Source organism: Thalassophryne amazonica, chromosome 23 (genome assembly GCF_902500255.1).
Source record: "Thalassophryne amazonica chromosome 23, fThaAma1.1, whole genome shotgun sequence".
Taxonomy (NCBI): domain Eukaryota; kingdom Metazoa; phylum Chordata; class Actinopteri; order Batrachoidiformes; family Batrachoididae; genus Thalassophryne; species Thalassophryne amazonica.
The window spans coordinates 9,623,672-9,647,322 of NC_047125.1; the positions used below are offsets into that span (position 1 = coordinate 9,623,672).

At 43.4% G+C, this 23,651-nt stretch overlaps 1 protein-coding gene across 9 annotated transcripts in view; it reads right to left on the reverse strand.

Annotated features, from left to right (window-relative positions):
* Nucleotides 1-23,651, reverse strand: part of LOC117505040 (NACHT, LRR and PYD domains-containing protein 12-like) — a 64,642-nt gene that overhangs the window by 35,351 nt on the left and 5,640 nt on the right. For 5 of the 9 annotated variants that reach the window (XM_034164569.1, XM_034164565.1, XM_034164563.1 and 2 more), the window contains exons 2-7: nt 19,507-19,629; nt 16,637-16,715; nt 12,927-13,128; nt 11,015-12,824; nt 10,750-10,923; nt 11-184 (exon numbers count right to left, since the gene is read on the reverse strand). In XM_034164569.1, the coding sequence (XP_034020460.1) occupies nt 11-184; nt 10,750-10,923; nt 11,015-12,824; nt 12,927-13,128; nt 16,637-16,715; nt 19,507-19,628 (2,561 nt within the window). In that variant the 5' untranslated portion in view covers nt 19,629. The remainder of the gene's footprint in view (nt 1-10; nt 185-10,749; nt 10,924-11,014; nt 12,825-12,926; nt 13,129-16,636; nt 16,716-19,506; nt 19,630-23,651) is intronic. The other 4 variants (XM_034164570.1, XM_034164571.1, XM_034164564.1 and 1 more) reach the window with 1 other exon arrangement.

Consider the following 23,651-nt stretch of genomic DNA (forward strand, 5'->3'; position numbering starts at 1 on the left):
ACATCCATACCTGAGAGTTTCCAGTTGACAGTGTGGACTCTCCAGTCCAGCAGATAGGAGCTTCACTCCTGAATCTTGAAGTTGGTTGTTACTCAGGTCCAGTTCTCTCAGACTGAAGGACTGAGAGCTGAGAACCACTGACAGAACTTCACAGCTTTTCTCTGACAGTTTACAGTACCCCAGCCTGAAGAGAAAGAAAAATAGTGTGTCAAAGTGGAAAAATACACTTATTATTTCTCAGGTTTGATGAGTTCTGTTGTGATTATTGCCCTTTTGTTGCTCTGCTGTCTCCCTTTCCTTATTGCCTTGACAGTGGAACTGATTATTCAGCAAACCTGTGGTGGCTGGAACACCTGCATCCAATCACTTCATCCTTGCTTTACACTTGGTCTCTGATCCCTAGTCAGTCCACTTATCCCTGTGTCAGTTAGTGCGCTCATCACCACCAGCTCCACTGACTCCACTTGGCTCTGGCTACTCAGCTCCTGCTTCCCTCCTGACCACCAGTATCTCCCCCTTCTGAGCCTCACCTACAGCTCCTTTGATCTGCTGTCACTTCAAATTTGTAATAAACCACTTTACCACTTATCCAGGTGCCCCATTGAAACTGAGTCCACCTCAATTTGTTCCAGCCTATGAGGTATTTTCTATGGGGCTAATCAACTATGGTAATACTATGGTCAATAAACATCACACAGTTGTAGTTTTGCCACTGTGGCCAGGTGCCAAGTCCTGCTGGAAAAGGACATGAGCATGTCCTTAAGCTTGTCAGCAAATGAATGCATGAAGTGCTCTGAAATATCTTGGCAGATGGCTGCATCGACTTTAGACTTGAAGAACACAGTGGACCAACACCAGCAGATGGCATGGCACCACAAATCATCACAAACTGTGGAAATGTCACATTGGACTTCGAGCAACTTGGATTATATGCTTCTCCGCTCTTCCTTCAGACTATGGAAGTTTGATTTCCAAACAAAAAATAAATTTTACTTTCATCTGAAATGAGGACTTGGTCCAGTTCTTTTTGTCCTGCCTTCGAGTAACAGGTCTTTAACGTTGTCTTTGGTCCAGCTGTGACTTCACACTATGAATAAGGAACTTGTAGCCCATTTCCTGAACATGTCTGTGTGTGGTGGCTCTTGATGCACTGCATGCACTCCAGCGTCAGTCCACTCCTTGTGAAGCAAGTTCTTGAATCGGGTTTGTTTAACAATCTTTTCAAGTTGTCATCCCTGTTGCTTGTGCATCTTTTCCTACCACACTTTTCCCTTCCAGTCAACCTTCCATGAATATGCTTTGATACAGCACTCATTGAACAAACAACTCTGTCAGCAATGATCTTCAGTTTCCCTTCCTTTTCTGTGGCTTACAAATGTCAGATTAGCAGTCTTCCCCATGATTGTGGTGCAACACACCCAGGACTGTCTGCAATTTGCATATCGGGCAGGTGTTGGTGTGGAGGATGCCATCCTGTACCTACTACACTGGGTCCACTCGCACCTGGATAAGGGAAACGGCACAATGAGGATTCTCTTCCTGGACTTCTCGAGCACGTTCAACACCATCCAGCCCCTTGTGCTTCAGGACAAACTAAACAGGATGCCAATGGACCCCTGCCTGGTCACTTGGATCTCCAGCTACCTCACTGACAGGCCACAGAATGTCAGACTTGTCAGACTGAGGGACACCACATTTGATACTGTGATCAGCAGCACCGGAGCACCCCAGGGCACAGTGCTGGCCCCTCTTCTCTTCACCCAGTACACTTCGGACATCTGCTACAACTCTGAGCTCTGTCACATTCAGATGTTCACAGATGACACAGCCATTGTTGGATGCATCAGGGATGACAGAGAGGAAGTGTACAGGATCCTAGTGACAGACACAAACCATCTACAGCTCAACACCTCGAAGACAAATGGAGCTGGTCATTGACTTTGGGAAGTCCAGACCAAGAATGGACCAGTTCTGATCGAGGGAGTTGAGGTTCCTAGATTCCTAGAAGTACCTCGGGCTGCCACCACCATGCTTTACTGTAAAGATGATGACTTGTTTCCTCCAAACATGTTGCCTGGTATTCACACCAAAGAGTTCAATCTTTGCCTCATCAGACCAGAGAATTTTGTTTCTCGTGTTCTGAGTGTCCTTCAGGTGCCTTTTGGCAACCTCCAGGTGGGCTGCCATGTGCCTTTTACTAAGGAGTGGCTTCTGTCTGGCCTCTCTACCATACAGGCCTGAATGGTGGATTGCTGCAGAGATGGTTGTCCTTCTGAAAGGTTCTCCTCTATTCACAGAGGAATGTTGGTACTCTGAATTTACCCCAGGTGGACTCCAATTAAACTGTAGAAACATCTCAAGGATGATCAGTGGAAACCGGATATACCTGAGCTCAATTTTGAGCTTCATGGCAAAGCTGTGAATACTTATGTCTTATGAATGTAATTTCTTTTAAAAAACTTCTTTCACATTGTTATTATGGGGTATTTTGTGTAGAATTTTGAGGAAAAAAAAAAGGAATTTCATCCATTTTGGAATAAGGCTGTAATATAAAATGTGGAAAAAGTGAAGCTCTGGGAATACATTCCAGATGCACTGTAGCTTATAACTAATGAGACTAGTATAAAATATTTTCGCAACATTCTTATATGTTGAGATGCACATGTCAACAGGAAGGTGATAGTTTAGTGGTGAAGCATTGTGCTTCAGGCTCCTTAATTCAAACCCACGAGACGCCAGTTGCTACTAGCGTTCAGCTGAGCGCTGCACCTTCACTTCAGTGTGTGTGTGTGGGTGAATGCAAGGCATCAATATATAGTGTTTCAAGCTTCTGATTCAGATAGAGCAAAGCGTCATAATAAATGCAATCTATTTTAGTGCACATTGAACTCTATTTTTACCTCCGCCAAGGAGGTTATGTTTTCGGACACGTTTGTTTGTTTGTCTGTCTGTCTGTTTGTCAGCAGGATAACTCAAAACGTTTTGAACAGATTTTGATGAAATTTTGTGGAGTGGTTGGAAATGACAGGAGGAACAAGTGATTAAATTTAGTGGTGATCTGGATCATGATCCGAATCCAGGAATTTTTTAAAGGATTCTTCACCATTGCGGGATAGGGGGAATTTTGACATTCTAGTTTCTAACTCCACAAAAACAAGGCAGAAAGGCTTGAAAAAAATTAGGGTGTAACATAGTCAAATGTTCTATCAAACAACAAAGTTTGGTGATGATCGGATTGGGATTCCGGATCTGGTGATCCAGAATATGCAAAAATATAGGGAAAATAGAAAATGTGTCAGTGTGAGGTGACAAATGAAGCTAGGGATGCACAACTAACACCAAATTGTAGCTGAATCTGTACTGATTCAGTAAGGTGTCATCAGATTTGAGCTTCAAATGTTATGGAGCTAGATCCAGAAGAAAACCGCCATTACCGAAAAATCGTTTTTATACAATAACTTTTGAACTAATAAAGACATAAAAGTGATTCCAAGTTCTAGTGGTATGTTTTCATGGTCAAGGATGTCAAATATAAAGGAAAGAAAAGGGTATGTATCATAGTTTTGGTTGTAACACTGAATTGTTGAATAGATCACTGTGCCAAGGAGGGAATCTCTTTAGGGTCAGTGACCCTATGGCCTTGTTTAGAGAAGTGTTTCATAAATGTTAAAAAAAATTCATATATTTGCAGTTTAGTTGAATAATAAATTGAATTTTGTCTCTTATTTGTTTTTGTCTATAAGCACATGCAATATCAATATCAGTGCTCAGATGACAGTAGCTTCTGGGAAACGTGCAAGTTGCAATAAACTGTGATGCCAAGCGCTAAGGATACATGCTATCCAGTCACAGCAGATGAAACTTTTTTTACTACTGAGCAAACATCATTGTTAGACTTTTTTACATAGGTTCAATGATTCCAGCGTGTATATGTTATGGCGTCAGTGACCCCATGGCCTTGGCGGAGGTTTGCACTCTGAGTGCTTCTAGTTTTTTGTTGTTGTTGTAATGCAAAAGCTACAACAAGCCTCAGCTATCATCACTTGTCAGCAGTACTTCACATGACCTTGCACAACTTCACTCATACCCCCAACACACACACACACACACACACACACACACACACACACACACACACACACACACACACACACACACACACACACACACACACATTCACAGTTGTGTCTCTTGAATGATTTTGCATCTTTGAATTTTAAGTAACATCAAATATAAAGCACCTAAAGTGTTTGACTGTTCGTGTGTGTGTGTGTGCGCGCGCGCCCACAGCCCATATATGGGTAAAGACATTTAGCATAGATGAGACCATATGACCTTGACAGGGCAAATGAAACCTGAAAACTGACGAGCTCAGCTAACAGACTAACCTCGGTTCTGGTGTTGATCACATCCTATTTTTAGAGGCTGAGTGGTGGTTCTCATTTCACTTGACTAAAACACCAGTGTAACTACTGATAACACTACTGTGTTGATTAAGTATTTAGACATTGTGGACAGGAAGGAAGGAAGGAATAGAGGTCAGACTATGAGGGGGGTTGCTGTAGTTACTGTTGCTGAGCAAGAGGCCACTCTTCATTTCATGCAGACTCCCATACGAGGTCTGTCAATAAAGTATAGGTCTTTTTTATTTTTTTCAAAAACTATATGGATTTCATTCATATGTTTTTACGTCAGACATGCTTGAACCCTCGTGCGCGTGCGTGAGTTTTTCCACGCCTGTCGGTGACGTCATTCGCCTGTGAGCACTCCTTGTGGGAGGAGTCATCCAGCCCCTCGTCGGAATTCCTTTGTCTGAGAAGTTGCTGAGAGACTGGCGCTTTGTTTGATCAAAATTTTTTCTAAACCTGTGAGGCACATCAAAGTGGACACGGTTCGAAAAATTAAGCTGGTTTTCCGTGAAAATTTTAACGGCTGATGAGAGATTTTGAGGTGATACTGTCGCTTTAAGGACTTCCCACGGAGCGAGATGTCGCGCAGCAGTCCCAGGCACCGTCATCAGCCTGTTTCAAGCTGAAAACCTCCACATTTCAGGCTCTATTGATCCAGGACGTCGTGAGAGAACAGAGAAGTTTCAGAAGAAGTCGGTTTCAGCATTTTATCCGGATATTCCACTGTTAAAGGAGATTTTTTTAATGAAAGACGTGCGGACGGGTCCGCGCGTCGGCTCGCAGCCGCCGCCGCCACGCTCCGCCACAGGAAAAACACCTCTGTTGGAAGCCTTAAGGACAAGTTGGAACATGTCCAACTGTTAAACAATTTCTCATATACTCACTCCACTGAAAGCCATCAAAAGCCGCCTGGATTTTACAAATGGTTATCAACACGGAGGTGTTTTTCCTGTGCCGCCGCATTAAAAAAAAATCTCCTTTAACAGTGGAATATCCGGATAAAATGCTAAAACCAACTTCTTCTGAAACTTCTCTGTTCTCTCACGATGTCCTGGATCAATAGAGCCTGAAATGTGGAGGTTTTCAGCTTGAAACAGGCTGACGACGGCGCCTGAGAGCGCTGCGCGATGTCTCGCACCGTGGGAAGTCCTTAAAGCGACAGTATCACCTCAAAATCTCTCATCAGCCGTTAAAATTTTCACGGAAAACCAGCTTAATTTTTCGAACCGTGTCCACTTCGATGTGTCTCACAGGTTTAGAAAAAATTTTGATCAAACAAAGCGCCAGTCTCTCAGCAACTTCTCAGACAAAGGAATTCCGACAAGGGGCTGGACGACTCCTTCCACAAGGAGTGCTCACCGGCGAATGACGTCACCGACAGGCGTGGAAAAACTCACGCATGCGCACGAGGGTTCATGCATGTCTGACGTAAAAACATGAATGAAATCCATATAGTTTTAAAAAAAAATAAAAAGGACCTATACTTTATTGACAGCCCTCGTATATAGTTCAAGATGCCTCAGAAGCGCTCACAACATTTTACAATACCCAACTCATCCTGGACACTCATTGATTGAACTGCTACCCTCATTTAAACAGTTCAGAATAATAAAAATGCAGACAATTTTTTTTTCAAGCTGGCGCTGCCGATGCAGCTGCCTGTTACTTCAGCTCTGCCCCCTGTTTTCCTTCTTTCGCTATTTTTAATACTTTTTAATAGTGCTTCATTGTCTTTATTTGCAGTGGGTGGTACCCTGTGCAAGTGTGCACATGGGAAACCCACTTTTGTAACTCTTGTGATTAGTTTTCTGCTTCTTTCTGCACTATTTGAGGCAGCACGGGGAAATCCCTTTGTCTGCGGCCCCGGATGTCCCATTGTTTACAGCTGGGATCAGCTGCTTGGACTAAGAGACTCTATGTACAGTGGGCTGGGTCCCCACTATGCTGAGCACCTGGACATACCTGCAGACATACGGAGGAGACGGAGAGGCTGCAGGGGCAGACGGACGAAGCGGAGAAGGACTTATATTCCGTCTGTGGTCATGGGGAATGTAAGGTCTATCCGCAACAAGACCGAGGAGCTAGCAGCTCTAACCCGTTTCCAGAGGCTGTATAAAGGCTGCAGTCTCATGTGCTTCACAGAGACGTGGTTTGATGAACATGTACCAGACTCGGTCATTAACATGGACGGCTTCACACTCATCCGCGCGGACAGAACGTTGGCGGAGAGCGGGAAGAAAAGAGGAGGGGGGGCACGCTGTTTATGTGAGTGAGAGATGGTGCAGCGCAGCTCATGTTCACGTGAAGGATCAGATCTGCTCCTCGAACATGGAGCTACTCGTGGTGAGCATGAGGCTGTACTATCTCCCACGGGAGTTTGGAAGTGTGATTACGCTCTGCACGTATATTCCTCCCTCTGCAGACGCCACCGCTGCCTGTGAGCGGATCCACAGTACAGTCACGCGGCTGCAGACAACACCCCCGTGCCCTCCTCCTCATCACAGGAGACTTTAACCACGCCTCCCTCTCCACCACCCTCCCCACATTCACCCAGTATGTCACGTGTAAAACCAGGGACAATAGAATAGTAGACCTTTTTTACGCTAATGTGGATGACGCTTACACCTCCGCCCCCCCCCCCCACTCGGACACTCAGATCACCATCTCGTCTATCTGCTCCCCCAATACACACCCAGGGTGAGAAGAGAGCCAGTGCAGAAAAGGTCAGTGAAGCTCTGGACTGAAGAGGCCACTGAGAGGCTGCGAGACTGTTTCAGAACCACAGACTGGAGCATGTTTCAAAACTCTTATGGTGAAGACATCAACGGCCTGACCCAGTGTGTCACTGACTACATGAACTTCTGTGTGGAGAGCACTGTGCCCACCTGGAGGGTACGGTGCTTTCCCAACAACCACCCCTGGGTGACCCCTGAGCTGAAGGTCCTGATGAACCAGAAGAAGAGGGCTTTCAACTCGGGAGACAGAGAGGAGCAGCGTAGAGTCCAACAGGAACTCCAGTGGAAGATCTGGGCAGCGAAGAAGGAGTATGGAAGGAAGATGAACGAGCAGCTGGCCCAGAACAACGTCAGGGACGTGTGGAGAGGCCTCAAGACCGCCTCCGGATTTGGGCAGGGTGCCAGCAGGACTGCAGATGGAGATTCTCTGTTTGCAGAGGAGCTAAACAGTTACTTTAACTGTTTTGGCTCCTCCACACCTGCCCCCCTGCCTGCTCCTGGCTCTCCACATGTCTCCAGCAGCCAGCCCTCCAGTCCCTCTGACCCCCCCACCTTCTTCCCCCTGGTCACCTCCACTGCACCCCGGACTTTGTCCCTCCTCCCCCCGGACTGTATTCAGCACTGTGGTGAGCAACATCCTGGACCCACTGCAGTTCGCCTACAGGCCCAACATCAGGGTAGATGACACTGTCATCTACCTGCTGCAGCGAGTGCTCACCCACCTGGAGACTGGCAGGAGCGCTGTGAGAGTCATGTTCTTTGATTTCGCCAGCGCTGTCAACAGCATCAGACCGGCGCTGCTGCGGAGGAAGCTGGAGAACACAGGTGTGGATGGACATCTCGCCACCTGGACCATTGACTACCTCACTGACCGCCCGCAGTACGTGCAGCTGTGGGGCTGTCAGTCTGAGGTGGTAAGGTACAGCACCGGGGCCCCCCAGGGCACTGTCCTCTCGCATTTCCTCTTCACCGTCTATACCTCGGACTTCACCTACAACACGGACAGCTGTCATCTCCATAAGTTCTCTGATGACTCTGCCATTGTGGGTCATGTGTCTGAGGGGAACAAGCTGGAGTACCGGTCGGTCATCACAGACTTTGTGGACTGGTGTGAGCGCAACCACTTGTGTCTCAACACCAGTAAGACGAAGGAGATGGTGATCGACTTCAGGAGGAAACCACCACCTCACCCACCGGTGAACATCCAGGGGGAGGACATAAAGACTGTGGACAGTTTCAGATACCTGGGTGTTCACCTCAACAACAAACTGGACTGGACTCACAACACTGACGCCCTGTACAAAAAAGGACAGAGTCACCTCCACCTCCTGAGGAGACTGGGATCCTTTGGAGTGAGCAGGCCTCTGCTTAAGACCTTCTATGACTGTTGTAGCATCTGCTCTCCTCTATGCTGTCGTCTGTTGGGCCCTGGGCAGCACAGAGCGGGAGAGAAAGAGACTGAATAAGCTGGTCAAGAAGTCCAGCACTGTCCTGGGCTGTCCTCTGTACTCTCTGGAGGAGGTGGCTGAGAGGAGGGTGTTAGCCAAGTTCAAATCCATCATGGACAACTCCTCTCACCCTCTGCATCAGACTGTAGTGGAGCTGAGCAGCTCCTTCAGTGACAGACTGAGGCAACAGTGCAAGAAGGAACGATACCGCAGGTCGTTCCTCCCTGCTGCTGTCAGGCTGTACAATAACACTGTGAAATAACCACATGCAATAATATGTCCACAAATCATGTGCAATATTATGTCCATAAATCATGTGCAATAACAACTTGTTTACAAATCCCAGCACTAATGTCACCTTATCACATCTAAATTCCACTTCACATATTGTAAATAAGATGCTCCTATTTTTTTTTCCAATTCCAATCATGTTTATATATATATATATATATATATATATATATATATATATATACACACACACACACACACGCATATATACATATTCTATTTCTGCCTCATTTTCTTATTTTATTGTACTGTTACAAGTATTATTATTATTGCTTATCCTTGCACACGCTGTTTGATGCACATTTTCCTCTACTTGGACCCATCATCTAAGACCTGACGTAACATGTGAATTTCTCCTCTGTGAGATCAATAAAGTCTTATCTTATCTTATTTTATCTAAAAAATACTTTCTATCCCAAAGCAATAACAGCACTCAGTGCTGTGTAAATATGACTTTGTGGCAGTATCCACGGTGGCAGGGTGGATTAGTGGTTAGTGCTGTTGGCTCACAGCAAGAAGGTTGTGGGAATGCTTCCTGCCCTTTCTGTGTGCTGTTTGCATGTTCTCCCTGTGTCTGTGTGGATTCTCTCTGGGTGCTCTGGCTTCCTCCCACTTCCAAAGGCATGCAATGTTAGGTGAAGTGGAAACTTGAAATTAACTGTAGGTGTGTGTGGGTGTGAATGTGTTTGTTTGTTTGCTTATATGTAGCCCTGTGTCAGACCTGTCCAGTGTGTACCCCGCCTCATGGCCTATGACTGCCCTCTCTTTACATTTGTTCTTCTTTGTACCACCAAGGAACACTTGCAATTTTGTTGTATCCAGTCTACAATGACAATAAAGGCCTAATTGAATTGAAACCTGACTGCAAGGAAGGGAGGTAGCAAGCAAGGAAGAAAGGAAGGAAGGAAGGAAGCATGGAGGGAAATGGGACTGTGTGGGGTCTGTGAGGCAGAAATGTGCGTGTGTGTGGGGGGGGGGGGGGGATTTGTGTACTTTGTTTATTCACTGCTTGTTTCCAGTTTTACATGCACACTTATTTCCTGTTTAACTGAGTCAGGGCACCATGTAACATCCACAGCCCTTCACTCCAGTGCCAGATTGTTTTGATTCCATGTCTGCTCAATCACATTCTGTTTGATCTCCAGTTGCCGACCAATGCTGCCTCCTCTTATACTCTCTGTGCTTTGACCCTCTGCTTGTTTGCATTTTTAAGAACATAGATTGTTTTTTCTTTAAATATCTCATTATTCCAGACTGTCAGATGGACATAAAGAGCAGCCAGAAACTCCTAAAGACTAAGATGGATGAAGCAGAACACCTTCTCCTGGTACAGACCGCTTTCCTCTTTAAAGATCTGGGTGAATACTGTTGCTTTGTGTACTGAGTTCTTGGTGTATCTCTCATCTGTCACAACAGATAACCCATCTTTTATTCCCACCAGAGATATTTACTAAACATATTAGTTTGCTGTTAAGTCCGAAGCTCTAGTACAACAACAGCTGAGATAAAAGACTGTTCCAGTTCTATGTTGTTCTCTGCTCTGGGGTCTGAAATTGCACCAATCCATTACACTTTTCATATTTTGCAGGGATTACAAAATTTATTGCATTTTATTTAGGGAAGCATTTTATATATTTGATTGGTAAGAAATGAAGGTGTGAGCTCAGGACTCGGATGCAGGTCAGATGCGAAAGCGTGAGCAATGTGAGTTACAGGTGTGCATCTGGTCATATAATTGTGGACCTGCTACTGATGTGGCACTTGCTCTAGAACATGTGTTAAAATTACATTCAACTGCCATTCAATGGTGAATATTTAATATCTTAGAACTATCAAACACATTTCAATAAACCAATTTGTTCACACCTGAGAGTTTCCAGTTTACAGTGTGGACTCTCCAATCCAGCAGACAGCAGCTTCACTCCTGAATCCTGCAGCTTGTTGTTACTCAGGTCCAGTTCTTTCAGAGTGGAGGTCTGAGACCTGAGAACTGATGATAGAACTTTACAGCTTCTTCCTTGCAGATTACAGCCAGATAACCTGGACACATATAACAAAAACCCCCATTCAAAAATAACTTTTGTTACAATGAAGCAATTAAATTCTTGAACTAATGTATCCGTGTCCTTACAAAGCTTTTTTAGATGCGTTGACCACCGGCAGCAGTCTAAGAAGAGCATCTTGTGAAGCACAGTACTTCTTCAGGTCAAACACATCCAGATGTTGTTCTGATGACAGTAAGATGAAGACCAGAGCTGACCAGTCAGCAGGAGACAGACTTTCTGTGGAAAGACTTCCTGAGCTCAGGTACCGTTGCATCTTATCCACGAGTAAATGATCTTTCATTTCATTCAGACAGTGGAAGAGATTGATGCTTTTCTGTGGAGGGAGATTCTTACTGAGCTTCTTCTTGATGTACTCGACTGTTTTCTGATTCTCTGGGGTTTTGCTTGTCTCTGTCATCAAGCCTCGTAGGAGAATCTGATGTGTCTTCACGGAGAGACCCAGAAGGAAGCGCAGAAACAAGTCCAGGTGTCCATTTGGACTCTGTAAGGCCTTGTCCACAGCAATCTGGTAGAGAAGTGTTAGTTTTGGTTTTTCTTTAAATATTTCATGCCTTCTGCATGATGATTCTTCTTTCAGTAACAGATTGACTCCAGACTGGGTGAAGGTCAGATGGACATAAAGAGCAGCCAGAAACTCCTGAAGACTAAGATGGATGAAGCAGAACACCTTCTCCTGGTACAGACCTCTCTCCTCTTTAAACATCTGTGTGAAGACTCCTGAGTACACTGAGGCTGCTCTGATGTCGATGCCACAGTCTGTCAGGTCTGATTCATAGAAGATCAGGTTCCCTTTCTGCAGCTGCTCAAAAGCCAGTTTTCCCAGAGACACGATCATCTCCTTGTTCTCTGGATTCCACAGTTGATCTGTCTCAGCTCCTCCATCATACTTGACCTTCTTCACTTTGGACTGAACCACCAGGAAGTAGATGTACATCTCAGTCAGGGTCTTTGGCAGCTCTGGTCCATCTTTGGTTTCCAACATGTCCTCCAGAACTGTAGCAGTGATCCAGCAGAAGATTGGGATGTGACACATGATGTGGAGGCTTCGTGATGTCTTCATGTGGGAGATGATTCTTCTGGACTGCTCCTCATCTCTGAATCTCTTCCTGAAGTACTCCTCCTTCTGATGGTCTGTGAAGCCTCTGACCTCTGTCACCATGTCAACAAACTCAGGAGGGATCTGATTGGCTGCTGCAGGTCGTGTGGTTATCCAGAGGCGAGCAGAGGGTAACAGGTTCCTCCTGAAGAGGTTGGTCAGCAGAACATCCACTGAACTCGACTCTGTGATATCAGTCAGGACGTCACTGCTGTGGAAGTCCAGAGGGAGGCGACACTCATCCAGGCCATCCAAGATAAAAGTGACCTTAAATTCTTGCAAAATGCAGAGTCCTGCTTCTTTAGTTTCAGGAAAGAAGAGATGAACAAGTTCCACCAAGCTGAACTTTTTCTCTTTCAGCACATTCAGCTCTGTGAAAGTCAATGGGAATAAGAAGTGGACGTCCTGGTTGGTTTTGCCTTCAGCCCAGTCCAGAGTGAACTTCTGTGTTAAGACTGTTTTCCCGATGCCGGCCACGCCCTTTGTCAGCACTGTTCTGATTGGTGGCTGTGTGTCAGCTGAAGCTTTGAAGATGTCTTCACATGTGATTGTCGTTTCATTTGTGTCTGTTTTTCTGGATGCTGATTCAATCTGTCTGACCTCATGTTCCTCATTGACCTCTGAAGCCCCGCCCTCTGTGATGTAGAGCTCTGTGTAGATCTCCTTCAGAAGAGTTGCCTTTCCTGCTTTGGTGATCCCCTCAACCACACGCTCAAACTTCTGCTTCAAATTAGATTTGAATTTGTGAAGGCAAACCACAGCACGAGTTCCTGAAAGGACTAAAAGCAGAGATTGGACATTCAGTTTATAAGTTATTGATTAATGACTATCAAATATCACTTTTTCATATCCACGTTAAATATTGACAGAAGTCCTCTTACTGCTTTGCAGATGGTTAGCCAGCTGCTCTTGTTTTCTTTTCCTCAGGAAGATCAGTGCAATCTTCAGGAAAGCTTTTCTGCTTCTCCTCTGTGCCTTATCTTCACTCGGACTCTTGAAGTATTCTGGCTCATTTGTATTGAGAACCTTCTCGATCCTCGCCACCTCATTTTCAACAAACAGGACTAAGTCATTTTGTAGAATCTGAAATAGAACATAAACATTGGCAGTAACAGGTCGGTTGAGTCAGGTCAACTGGACTTGTTTAATTCCTTGAAAATTTTTCACTCTTCACCCAGAAAAGCTTCATCAGTTCTAACTTACAGTAGTGAACAACTCAAATATATTTGTCCTCTGCTGGGTCAGTGATGCAAAGAATACTATTAACAAACAGTGGTTACAAGAGGTCCCTTGAGTTCCAGTGCAAGTAGCCATTTTTCTGAGTTAGACTTGAGGGGAGGTGAGAATGATCTTTGAAATTTCACAAAATTTCTTGTATATTTGTATTGTAAATTGTGTCGGTAGCATGACCCAAGCAGAGGGTCACCCCTTTGAGTCTGGTCTGCTTGAGGTTTCGTCCTCAGTTTTTTCCTTACCACTGTCGCCTGTGTTCTTGCTCTAGGGCAGTGATTTTCAACCTTTTTTGAGCCGCGGCACCCTTTTTATATTTACAAAATCCTGCGGCACACCACTGTCATGTGTCACGTGTCACGCACCACTAACTCGACTGTCTCTACACGGTGCGTTAGCACGTTAGCAACACGTGCGGTACAGATATGACGTAACATAGTATACTATAGTCATGGAGCTGTATATAAGAACTAGAGAGCGCAGTCCCAATGCTGCACACTAAACGAAAATGTCCCTTCATGGACAGCGACATGACGTCTCCTAACCGGGCAAAATATTGATGAAGTCCCCGGATGTTACTGCATTTTCAATGGAGATCCGCGACTGAACACTCAGAAAAATGCTCGCAAAATACGTGTTAAAATGCCATTGTGTCCTGGATATCGAGCCAGTAAAATTAAATTACATTAAATTATGTCAGGAAAGTATTAAACTTACTCTGACACACACACGCATTCTCAAATATTAAGTGTTGAAAGTTACACGGATCTACACTGATAAGCTGCAGCTGCTGTTCAACGCAGCGCGGCTCCTAAAACCATTACAATACTTTTATATATATTATATTTTTACACAATTATCCTTTATTGACCGAGTTTCATTCATGAAGTCAGCGGTGTGTGTGTGTGTGCACATCTCTGTGTGTGTGGCAGCACAGCGCGGGTCATTAATCTCATTATTTTAAGGTGCAAAAAAAAAAAACTCCCCAGTCTTGTCGAACAATTTTCAGTCACTAACGACAAGTATTTTAAGTAGACATTGGTCTAGCAGTGGAAAATATCAACTAGACGTAAGTAAAAATAATGATCCGTGTCATCGGGCGACACAGGTACAGACATACAGCTGTTTATCATCCAAATATCACGGACAAAGTGACAACAATAACCAAAACCACTTACTTATGGAAGGAAATATTCTCTCCCTTGTTCCTCCGTTTGTGACTTTGCCAACATGCGCAGCTTTCCGGCATATTCCACCTGTTTCTTGACGAGACTAAGTGAACTTCTATGCACACAAATCACTAACTTGCCCGGAATTAAAATGGCGACCACGCCTCCTTGTCGGCACACGGCTCAGCGCTACTGCGCGCTTTGCTGCCCTCTACTGGAATAAAAGAGCATTACACCATCTGCCACACTATACAGCACATACACCCGATAATGGTGATATTTGATAATTGCCCACGGCACCCCTGACGATCGATCACGGCATCCTAGGGTGCCGCGGCACCCCGGTTGAGAATCACTGCTCTAGGGGTTGGTAAGGTTAGTGTCATGGTCTGGCCCTCTTGGGGCCCGCTGTTATGATTTTGGACCTTTTTTCCATGTTCTGAGCCTCTATGCCATGTCTTATTATCATTGTCATGTTCATGTTATGTTTGCTTTTGTTTCATTTATTCTCTGTGAATCTTTTCTTTGCCACATATTTTGTTTTGCTTTATTGTTATTTGCTTTCACTCTTGGTCCCTTAGTTACTTTAGTCTTAGTTTCATTGTTTATCACATTTATTATATTATGCTTTAGTCACAGGGTTTTGTTATTATTTATCGTCAGTGTTTTTTATCTGATTATGTTCCATTTGTTATGTATTGCAATTTCTGTTTATCAGTTATCTTGTTTCATTAATTGCATTATTCTGTAGTCATCGGGTTTGTTTATTCTGTTTATCAGTAGTTTATTTTGGCTCTTCTCTTTTGTGATTTCAGTTATGTCCAGTTTTGTTTTCAGTTCTCATGTCCATGCTCTGTCCTGGTTATGGTTGTATTTAATCTGTCCATGGTTTCTGTTTTTGCCTCATCTTCTTTGTTTGCTCCTACACCAGCTCTTGTGTCCTCGTCTGTGACTATGACTCTTTCTGTTTTGTTTCTGTTCACTCACACTTGTGCACCTGCTCCCGTGTCTTTGTCTATTACATCACGCCACTTTGCGCACTCCCTTCCTCAGACTTTTTCCCTGTCTTACTCTTTAGCCACACCCCTTCTAGATTGTTCCTCACGTACACCTTGTTTACACCACCTGTCCCTCACTTCTTCCTAATTAGTCCACAAGTATTTAAACTCCACAGTCCTTCACTTCTTCGCCAGATTGTAGTCTTTGTACTCTTTCCAGCGCCCATCACAGTCCTGTTTTTGTCTTGCCGTGTTCTGAACTTTGCTCTGTACCTCGACCATGCCTTTTGCTTCATCCCGGATGTCTGAGTTTGCTCGTGCCTCTCAATCCTGCTCGTTTGTGACTGCGTCTCAGCCTGATCCTGCTTGTACCTCTGCCACGCTGACTGATTACATGTGTACCGAAACCAAGCCTGGAATAAAGACCATGATTTCTCCCACACCAAAGCCTTGTCTGGGGGTTTGCATTGCGGGTCCAGCCGCTCCTGGTGACGGGCTCCCTCCCGCCCTGACAGTTAGACCTTACTTGTGTGAAGCTCCTTGAGGCAACTTTGTTGTGATTTAGCATTATATAAACTAAATAAATTGAACTGAGTCTCTGTGGTTTTGATAAAAGGATTGAATGATTGTAGAGGTACCTCAGCCCCCACCTCTGTTTATGGACATTTTTGATCATCATTTTCATCATTTGAACAAAGATGGCTTCTTTGACACCGCTTTAAAACCAGCCCACCCCTGTCTAAAATATGTCAATAGCTTAGTGGGTAGCACTGTTGCCTCAAAGGTTGTGGGATTGCTTCCCACCTGGGGCCTTTCTGTTTGGAGTTTGCATGTACTACACTTGTTTGCGTGGGTTCCCTCTGGGTGCTCTGGCTTCCTCCCACATCCAAAGACATGCAAGTTTGGTGAATTGGTGACTCACTCTGAAATTGGCCGTAGGTGTGAATGTGTTTGTACATCTACATGTGGCCCTGTGATAGACTGGTGTCCTGTCCAGGGTCTACCCTGTCTACCCCCCCCCCCCCTCGCCCGCATAACCCTTAATTCAAATAAGGGGGTATAGAAAAATGGATGAATGAATGAATCTTCAAAGGTGTGTCTTTGATTGCTATGATTATATATGAGAGAAAAATATCATCAAGGTGTTTGTTGGAGACATTATGACTAATAAGATAATCAATGGAATCAACAGACCTTAAATATGTTGCTCACATCTAGTTGAGGTTGCTGAGTAGATGGCACATAGTTAATCTCAAGGCTTTGTTGGTTCAATCTGTGGACCAAAGGGAAATGGATTACTCACATGACAACTGGTCACAAACATCTGCAAATTCACATTAGCCTATATTTATCATGATCACTCAAGCTTTTATGGTCTTCTTTTGCTTCCACAAAGACGCAGACAACCAAGGTAATCATCAGTCTACACCGGATATCACTGTCACTTTTGGGCTTCACTGCTGGAAAGGATTACTGAATGTGCAGTGCAACATTTCCCCTAGGTAGGGAGAATTGTCCTCTCCATCCATTCTGTTCTGTCAAGTAAGTAGTGACTGTTATCAAGATTTCTGTACAGAATTGGAAGGCACTGTACCTCATTCAGTCCTCCATCAGGATGGTCACTCCTCATATGAGGTAAATGTGTGGTTGGTAAAACTAGCTTCCATTTCATAGTTCACAATTTACAATTCAAAAAGTGAATGTAGCTGCCAGTTCACTTGAGCCACTTTCACCCAATGGACTACTATCCAAATCTTTCTTCAACCAGCGACTGAAGATGGAAAAAGTGTTTGAGCCACTTTCACTGAATATTCTTGATGACAAATATCATTTAAGCCATCTTGAGCCAGGAATGGAGGATGGGGGGGGGGGGAATCAACCATTTGAAACTGGTCTACAATGGAAATATTGTATAAGCCACCTTGAGCCAGGGTTCTGGAATGGAAATATCAATTGAGCTATCTTGAAACAGACATCGACGGTATAAAAACTGTTTGATCCACCTTCACCCAAGGGTTTAGTTGGCAAATGTCAGTTGAGCTACACTGAGCTAGGAATAATGGAGTGAGAAAAAAGCCTCCATGACTCAGGGATATAGAATGAAGAAAGAGAACACTTGATCTACATTGAGGCAGGGGTCTAGAATGGAAATATTATATGAACCATTTTGAACCAGGGACCTAGATGGAAAAATTATTTGAACCAGCTTCAAGCAATATCTGCATCCTGGACCGCTGGCTCAAGGAAGATCGAGCCCCATTTGTTTCATCAGCCCTTCACACAAAGTGGCTCAAGTGAAAAATTACATAACAAGCCATTGGGTGAAAGTATCATCAATATCATCTTTTTCTCCTGTTTATCTGGGTCCAGGATGTGGTGTCAGTAGACCATGCATCTCATTCCACACTTGGCCAAGTCCTCTAACTCTTCCTGGGGGATCCTGAGCTGGGTGAAGGCAGCTGCAACTGCCAGTTTTCACTTTCTGAACTGCGAACTGGCAGCTATCTTCAACAATGTCGAAGTTGTTGGTTTGGATCCACAGCAGCATAACCTTCAGGTGACAGGCGCCGAGGCGGCGTGCCACAAAAACAGTCGAACACCGGATGCAGACCCACAGACATGATGTACGAATAAAAAAAATGACTTTATCGTTGAAGTGGGCAAGGGTATGGTACACAGGTAGTCAGGCAGTGATACAAGAGTACAGACAAGAGTTAGGCAAAACGCAGTCAAAACAAGCAGATTTCAAATACATGGAGAGACTAATTACAAGGGCTGAGACAGAGACGAAATCTGGGACACAAAGCGAGGTCAAAGCACAGCAGAGCAAAACAGGACTTGAACAAGAAGGCTGGAATGTAGACACGAGATGCTAACAAACTGGCAGGGAACAAATGGAACATAAAAGGATAAGAAACACTGAAGATTAATAATAATCAAAACCTGTGACTAAAGTATAACGCAATAAATTTGAAAAACTAAACTAAACTAAGACTGAACACACAGAGGATAAATAAGAAACAAAACCAGAGTATCACATAACATGAATCAATCAAATCAAATGGGCAAAAGGGGAGACAGGTGCTAACTGGGGATCACTACAAAAACAAGACCCGGACGGGTCAGGTCTGGAGGTTTGTGCTGGCGCAGAATGTGGCCGTATCAACGCATCACAGAACTGATTTGGGCCCTGGATAGCAACCACCAAGATAGATAAAGAGTCTATCCATGCCTCTCAAAAGTAACCATCTATCTGCATCAGCCAGGTGTATCTGTTTTGTTGGTTTGGAACCAAGATTTTGCTTGTTTACTAGTGTGCTTGGGGTCATTGTCTCGTTGAAACACCCATTTCAAGGGCATGTCCTCTTCAGCATAAGGCAACATGACCTCTTCAAGTATTTTGACATATCCAAACTGATCCATGACACCTGGTATGCGATATATAGGCCCAACACCATAGTAGGAGAAACATGCCCATATCATGATCCTTGCCTTCTCCAGTGACTGGGGTTCCATAAACTGAGGCACCTGTGTGCTGAATCATACACTGAGAAATGTGCCACATGGACAAAATGTCATAGCAAGTGATACTTCTCATCTGGGTCTTCAGAAGTAACTACTCATTTGACACAAAGTCATGCCATCAGTACTAGCAAAGTCATAGTAAAGACACTGAGCCATCTTAGGTCACTGTTTAGAACCCAAGTCTCACAACCACAAAGTAAGTTAGGAAGCACCAGGTCCCCAAAGAGTTAAACCCTCGGCCTCCTGCAAAGATATCAGTGTTGGCAAAGTCCTCTGTCCAGTGACCTCTTCCCAGGCATGTCCCAATTTTAAAAGCCAAGGACGAAGGAGGAAGAAATAACGACTCTCCAAAAAGAAACTATAAATTAGATTCAGAATTTTTACCACATGGGACTAATAAAGGAATATCTTAGATTATCATCTTTCCATACATATTTGTTGTTATAAGTCACAGCAATTACAAAATTGTGTGTAAATTCAGAGCATAAATAATCCTGTAAAATATTAACAGCAGCATTTTAGAGTCAGTCAGAACTCACATTTTTTGGGCAGTGGGTTGGAGTCCCTTAAAATTAAAGGGAGCATTCTTTGACCAGTCACTCTTCATGGACACACAGCTTGGTCCAGGTTCAGATGAGTCTGGACTGTTTTGAGTCTGCATGCTGATAGAAAATAACACAAAGACTTTTATCAAAGACCACAAAATATGATCAAAAATCATTTTTAAAAAGACAAACAATTCTACCTCCTGCATATAGGATAAGCTGACCCAGAATAATCCTGCAAGTATGAACAGCAGTATTTTTTAGTCAGTTAGAGCTCACATTTTTTGGGCAGAGGGTTGAGGTCCCATAAAATTAAAGGGAGCATTCTTTGACCAGTCACTCTTCATAGACATACAGCTTGGTCCAGGTTCAGATAAGTCTGGACTGTTTTGACTCTGCATTCTGATAGAAAATAACACAAAGACATTTATCAAAGATCACAAAATATGATCAAAAATCATTTTTAAAAAGATAAATAATTCTACCTCCTGTACAACCCCAATTCCAATGAAGTTGGGAGGTTGTGTAAAATGTAAATAAAAACAGAATACAATGATTTGCAAATCCTCTTCAACCTATATTCAATTGAACACACCACAAAGACAAGACATTTAATGTTCAAACTGATCAACTTTATTGTTTTTGAGCAAATATTTGCTCCTTTTGAAATGGATGCCTGCAACACGTTTCAAAAAAGCTGGGACAGTGGTATGTTTCCCACTGTGTTACATCACCTTTCCTTCTAACAACACTCAATAAGTGTTTGGGAACTGAGGACACTAATTGTTGAAGCTTTGTAGGTGGAATTCTTTCCCATTCTTGCTTGATGTACGACTTCAGTTGTTCAACAGTCTGGGGTCTCCGTTGTCATATATGCACTTCATAACACATGCACTTCATAACACGCCACATATTTTCAATGGGCGGCAGGTCTGGACTGCAGGCAGACCAGTCTAGTACCCGCACTCTTTAACTACAAAGCCACGCTGTTGTAACACGTGCAGAATGTGGCTTGGCATTGTCTTACTGAAATAAGTAGGGACGTCCCTGAAAAAGACGTTGCTTGGATGACAGCATGTGTTGATCCAAAACCTGGATGTACCTTTCAGCATTGATGGTGCCATCACAGATGTGTAAGTTGCCCATGCCATGGGCACTAACACACCCCCATACCATCACAGATGCTGGCTTTTGAACTTTGCGCTGGTAGCAATCTGAATGGTCTTTTTCCTCTTTTGACTGGAGGACACAACGTCCATGATTTCCAAAAACAAATTGAAACGTGGACTCATCAGACCACATCACACTTTTCCACTTTCCGTGTGTCCATTTCAAATGAGCTCGGGCCCAGAGAAGGCAGTGGTGTTTCTGGATGTTGTTCATGTTTGGCTTTCACTTTGCATGGTAGAGTTTTAACTTGCACTTTTAAATGTAGCGACGAACTGTGTTAACTGATAATGGTTTTCTGAAGTGTTCCTGAGCCCACGCGGTAAGATCCTTTACACAGTGTTCTCGGTTTTTAATGCAGTGCCACCTGAGGGATCGAATGTCATGAGCATTCAGGCTTGCCGCTTATGTGTAGAAAGTTCTCCAGATTCTCTGAATTGTCTGATTATATTATGGACTGTAGATGATGGAATCCCTAAATTCCTTGCAATTGAATGTTGAGAAACATTGTTCTTAACTGTTGGACTATTTTTCATGCAGTTGTTCACAAAGTGATGATCCTCACCCCATCTTTGCTTGTGAACAGCTGAGCCTTTTGGGGATGCTCCTTTTATACCCAGTCATGACAGTCACCTGTTTCCAATTAACCTGTTCACCTGTGGAATGTTCTAAACAGGTGTTCTTTGAGCATTCGTCAAGTTTCCCACTCTTTTGTTGACCCTGGCCCAGCTTTTTTGAAATGTGTTTCAGACATCTATTTCAAAATGAGCAAATATTTGCACAAAAACAAAAAGTCTATCAGTTTGAACATTAAATATCTTGTCTTTGTGGTATATTCAACTGAATATAGGTTGAAGAGGATTTGCAAATCATTGTATTCTGTTTTTATTTACATTTCACACAATGTCCCAACTTCATTGGAATTGGTATGTAGGATAAACTGACCCAGAATAATCATGCAAATATGAACAGCAGCAGAGTCAGTCAGAGCTCACGTTTTCTGGGCAGAGGGTTGAGGTCCCTTAAAATCAATGGGAAGAACCCTTGACCAGTCACTTTTCATGGACACACAGCTTGGTCCAGGTTCAGATGAGTCTGAACTGTTTTCAGTCTGCATGCTGATAACATAACGACATTTATTAAAGATCACAAAATATGACCACAATAAATATTTTAAAATACAAACAAATCTCCCTACTGCATGTAGGAAAAATTGAACCAGACTGCATTGCATCGTCAAGATCTGTTTTTTAGTTTTTTTGCTTCTTTTTTTCAGTCTGAGACATTTTTGGTCCTATTGTTTACATTGCTTGTCCCCATTTTATTTTTAATTTTGTTTGAATTATTATTATTGTTGTTATTGTATGTTTCTATGAGAAAGCCATGCAAGTTCATCTGATTCTGCAATCATGAAGGCTTGGAGAGTAACCGACGTTGGGTTAGTGTTCTCAGCGGGACAACTGTGGTGTGGACACGGAAATTTGAAGCAGTTCACACTACCAGTTGTTTGAGACGTCTATGTTTCCCGGCTTATTGACTCTGGTTGGATGTAAATACACAAACTGGAAGTTGGCTACAGACAGAGTCGGCAATCATTATTACTAAGAGTGAGTTTACAGTATGCAATGACGATACCTTTCTTTAAAGTCAATGGAAGGAACCTTTGGCCAGGTACTCTTCATGGACACATATTTAGGTCCAGGACCAGGTCTAGCAGTGTCTTCCATGTACTTCTGTGGTCTTGAACGCACACATATTGTGAATAATGTTGCAGGAAGTGCACATGAACAAATATCATGCCTCATCTCACCTCTGATCAATGCTCTGGATCTCATGATCCCCATGCAGACCCGTTTTGACTCAGCAAATTCCACACAAACACAACCACATGCTGTCAGGCAGCATTTCCCATCACTTCTCTGTCAGTGACAAAATCATCACTTTGTTTACACTCAGAAATAGCCAAGGTTAGTAACCTCTAAGATGTATTTGGTGAGTAGATAAATGACTGAATGAAGGATTTGACTACATCTCCTTCGGTTTGTTAGCATAAATCAAAAAACAAGTGAACATATTAAAAGAAAGTATAATGATGACAAATCATTTTGCATGAATGAATTTTGATGCAATGTATCAATTAAAAAAGCACCTTGATTTGCCTATGCTATACTTATAGATATGCCATTATAACACAAAAGGCATTGTCAAAGACCCCTGAGCAGAGAACCTCATTTTTTTATTTTTGTTTTTTCTTTTTTTCTTTTTGCAGCATCACAGTAAAGCAGTTCAAAGCACATAGGAAAAACAGTCTGTATATAAAAGTTGTCTGGGATGAAATAGGGAGTGTGTTTAACTATCTGCGAGAACAAACCTTTCAACAACAGGAAGGCAATCCAAAAGACAGTGTCTGTGAAGGAGTTAGTAGCTGAGTTTACCAGAGAAACATAGTTAATAATCAGACAGGTGAACAGTCCAAGAGATGAGAGACAAGGGTCAAAAAACACCTGAAGGCAGAATAGTCCAGCAACTGGGAATCAAATATATAAGAACAACCTGAATAAGACAATCTGGCACTGGAATGAAGGGCCGTAATGGTTAAATAGTGTGTGACGTTGTTTACTGGTAAGTGAGCATGCATGTGAAACCAGAAACTCAAGTGCATGTGAGACAGGAAGTGAAGCTGAAGAAATACAAGAGGAGTAATTTATAATACCAGAAACAAACAGTTGTCCCCATGGGCCCCATTCGAATCCTCCTTCGTGCACCATTTCGCCTTAATCATGGTATGTGTGAAGGGGCCATTAGCTTGGGCATGTCACGAAAGAGTACTTTATGACACAAATCAGAGGAATTTCAAAACAAAACAAAACACACATGAAGATTAACAAGTCTGTTGAGAAGTTTCTACTGATATACGAGTGCATGAGAATTATTCAGTGAAGAGTCAATGCCAGAAAAAGTACACCTTCAGT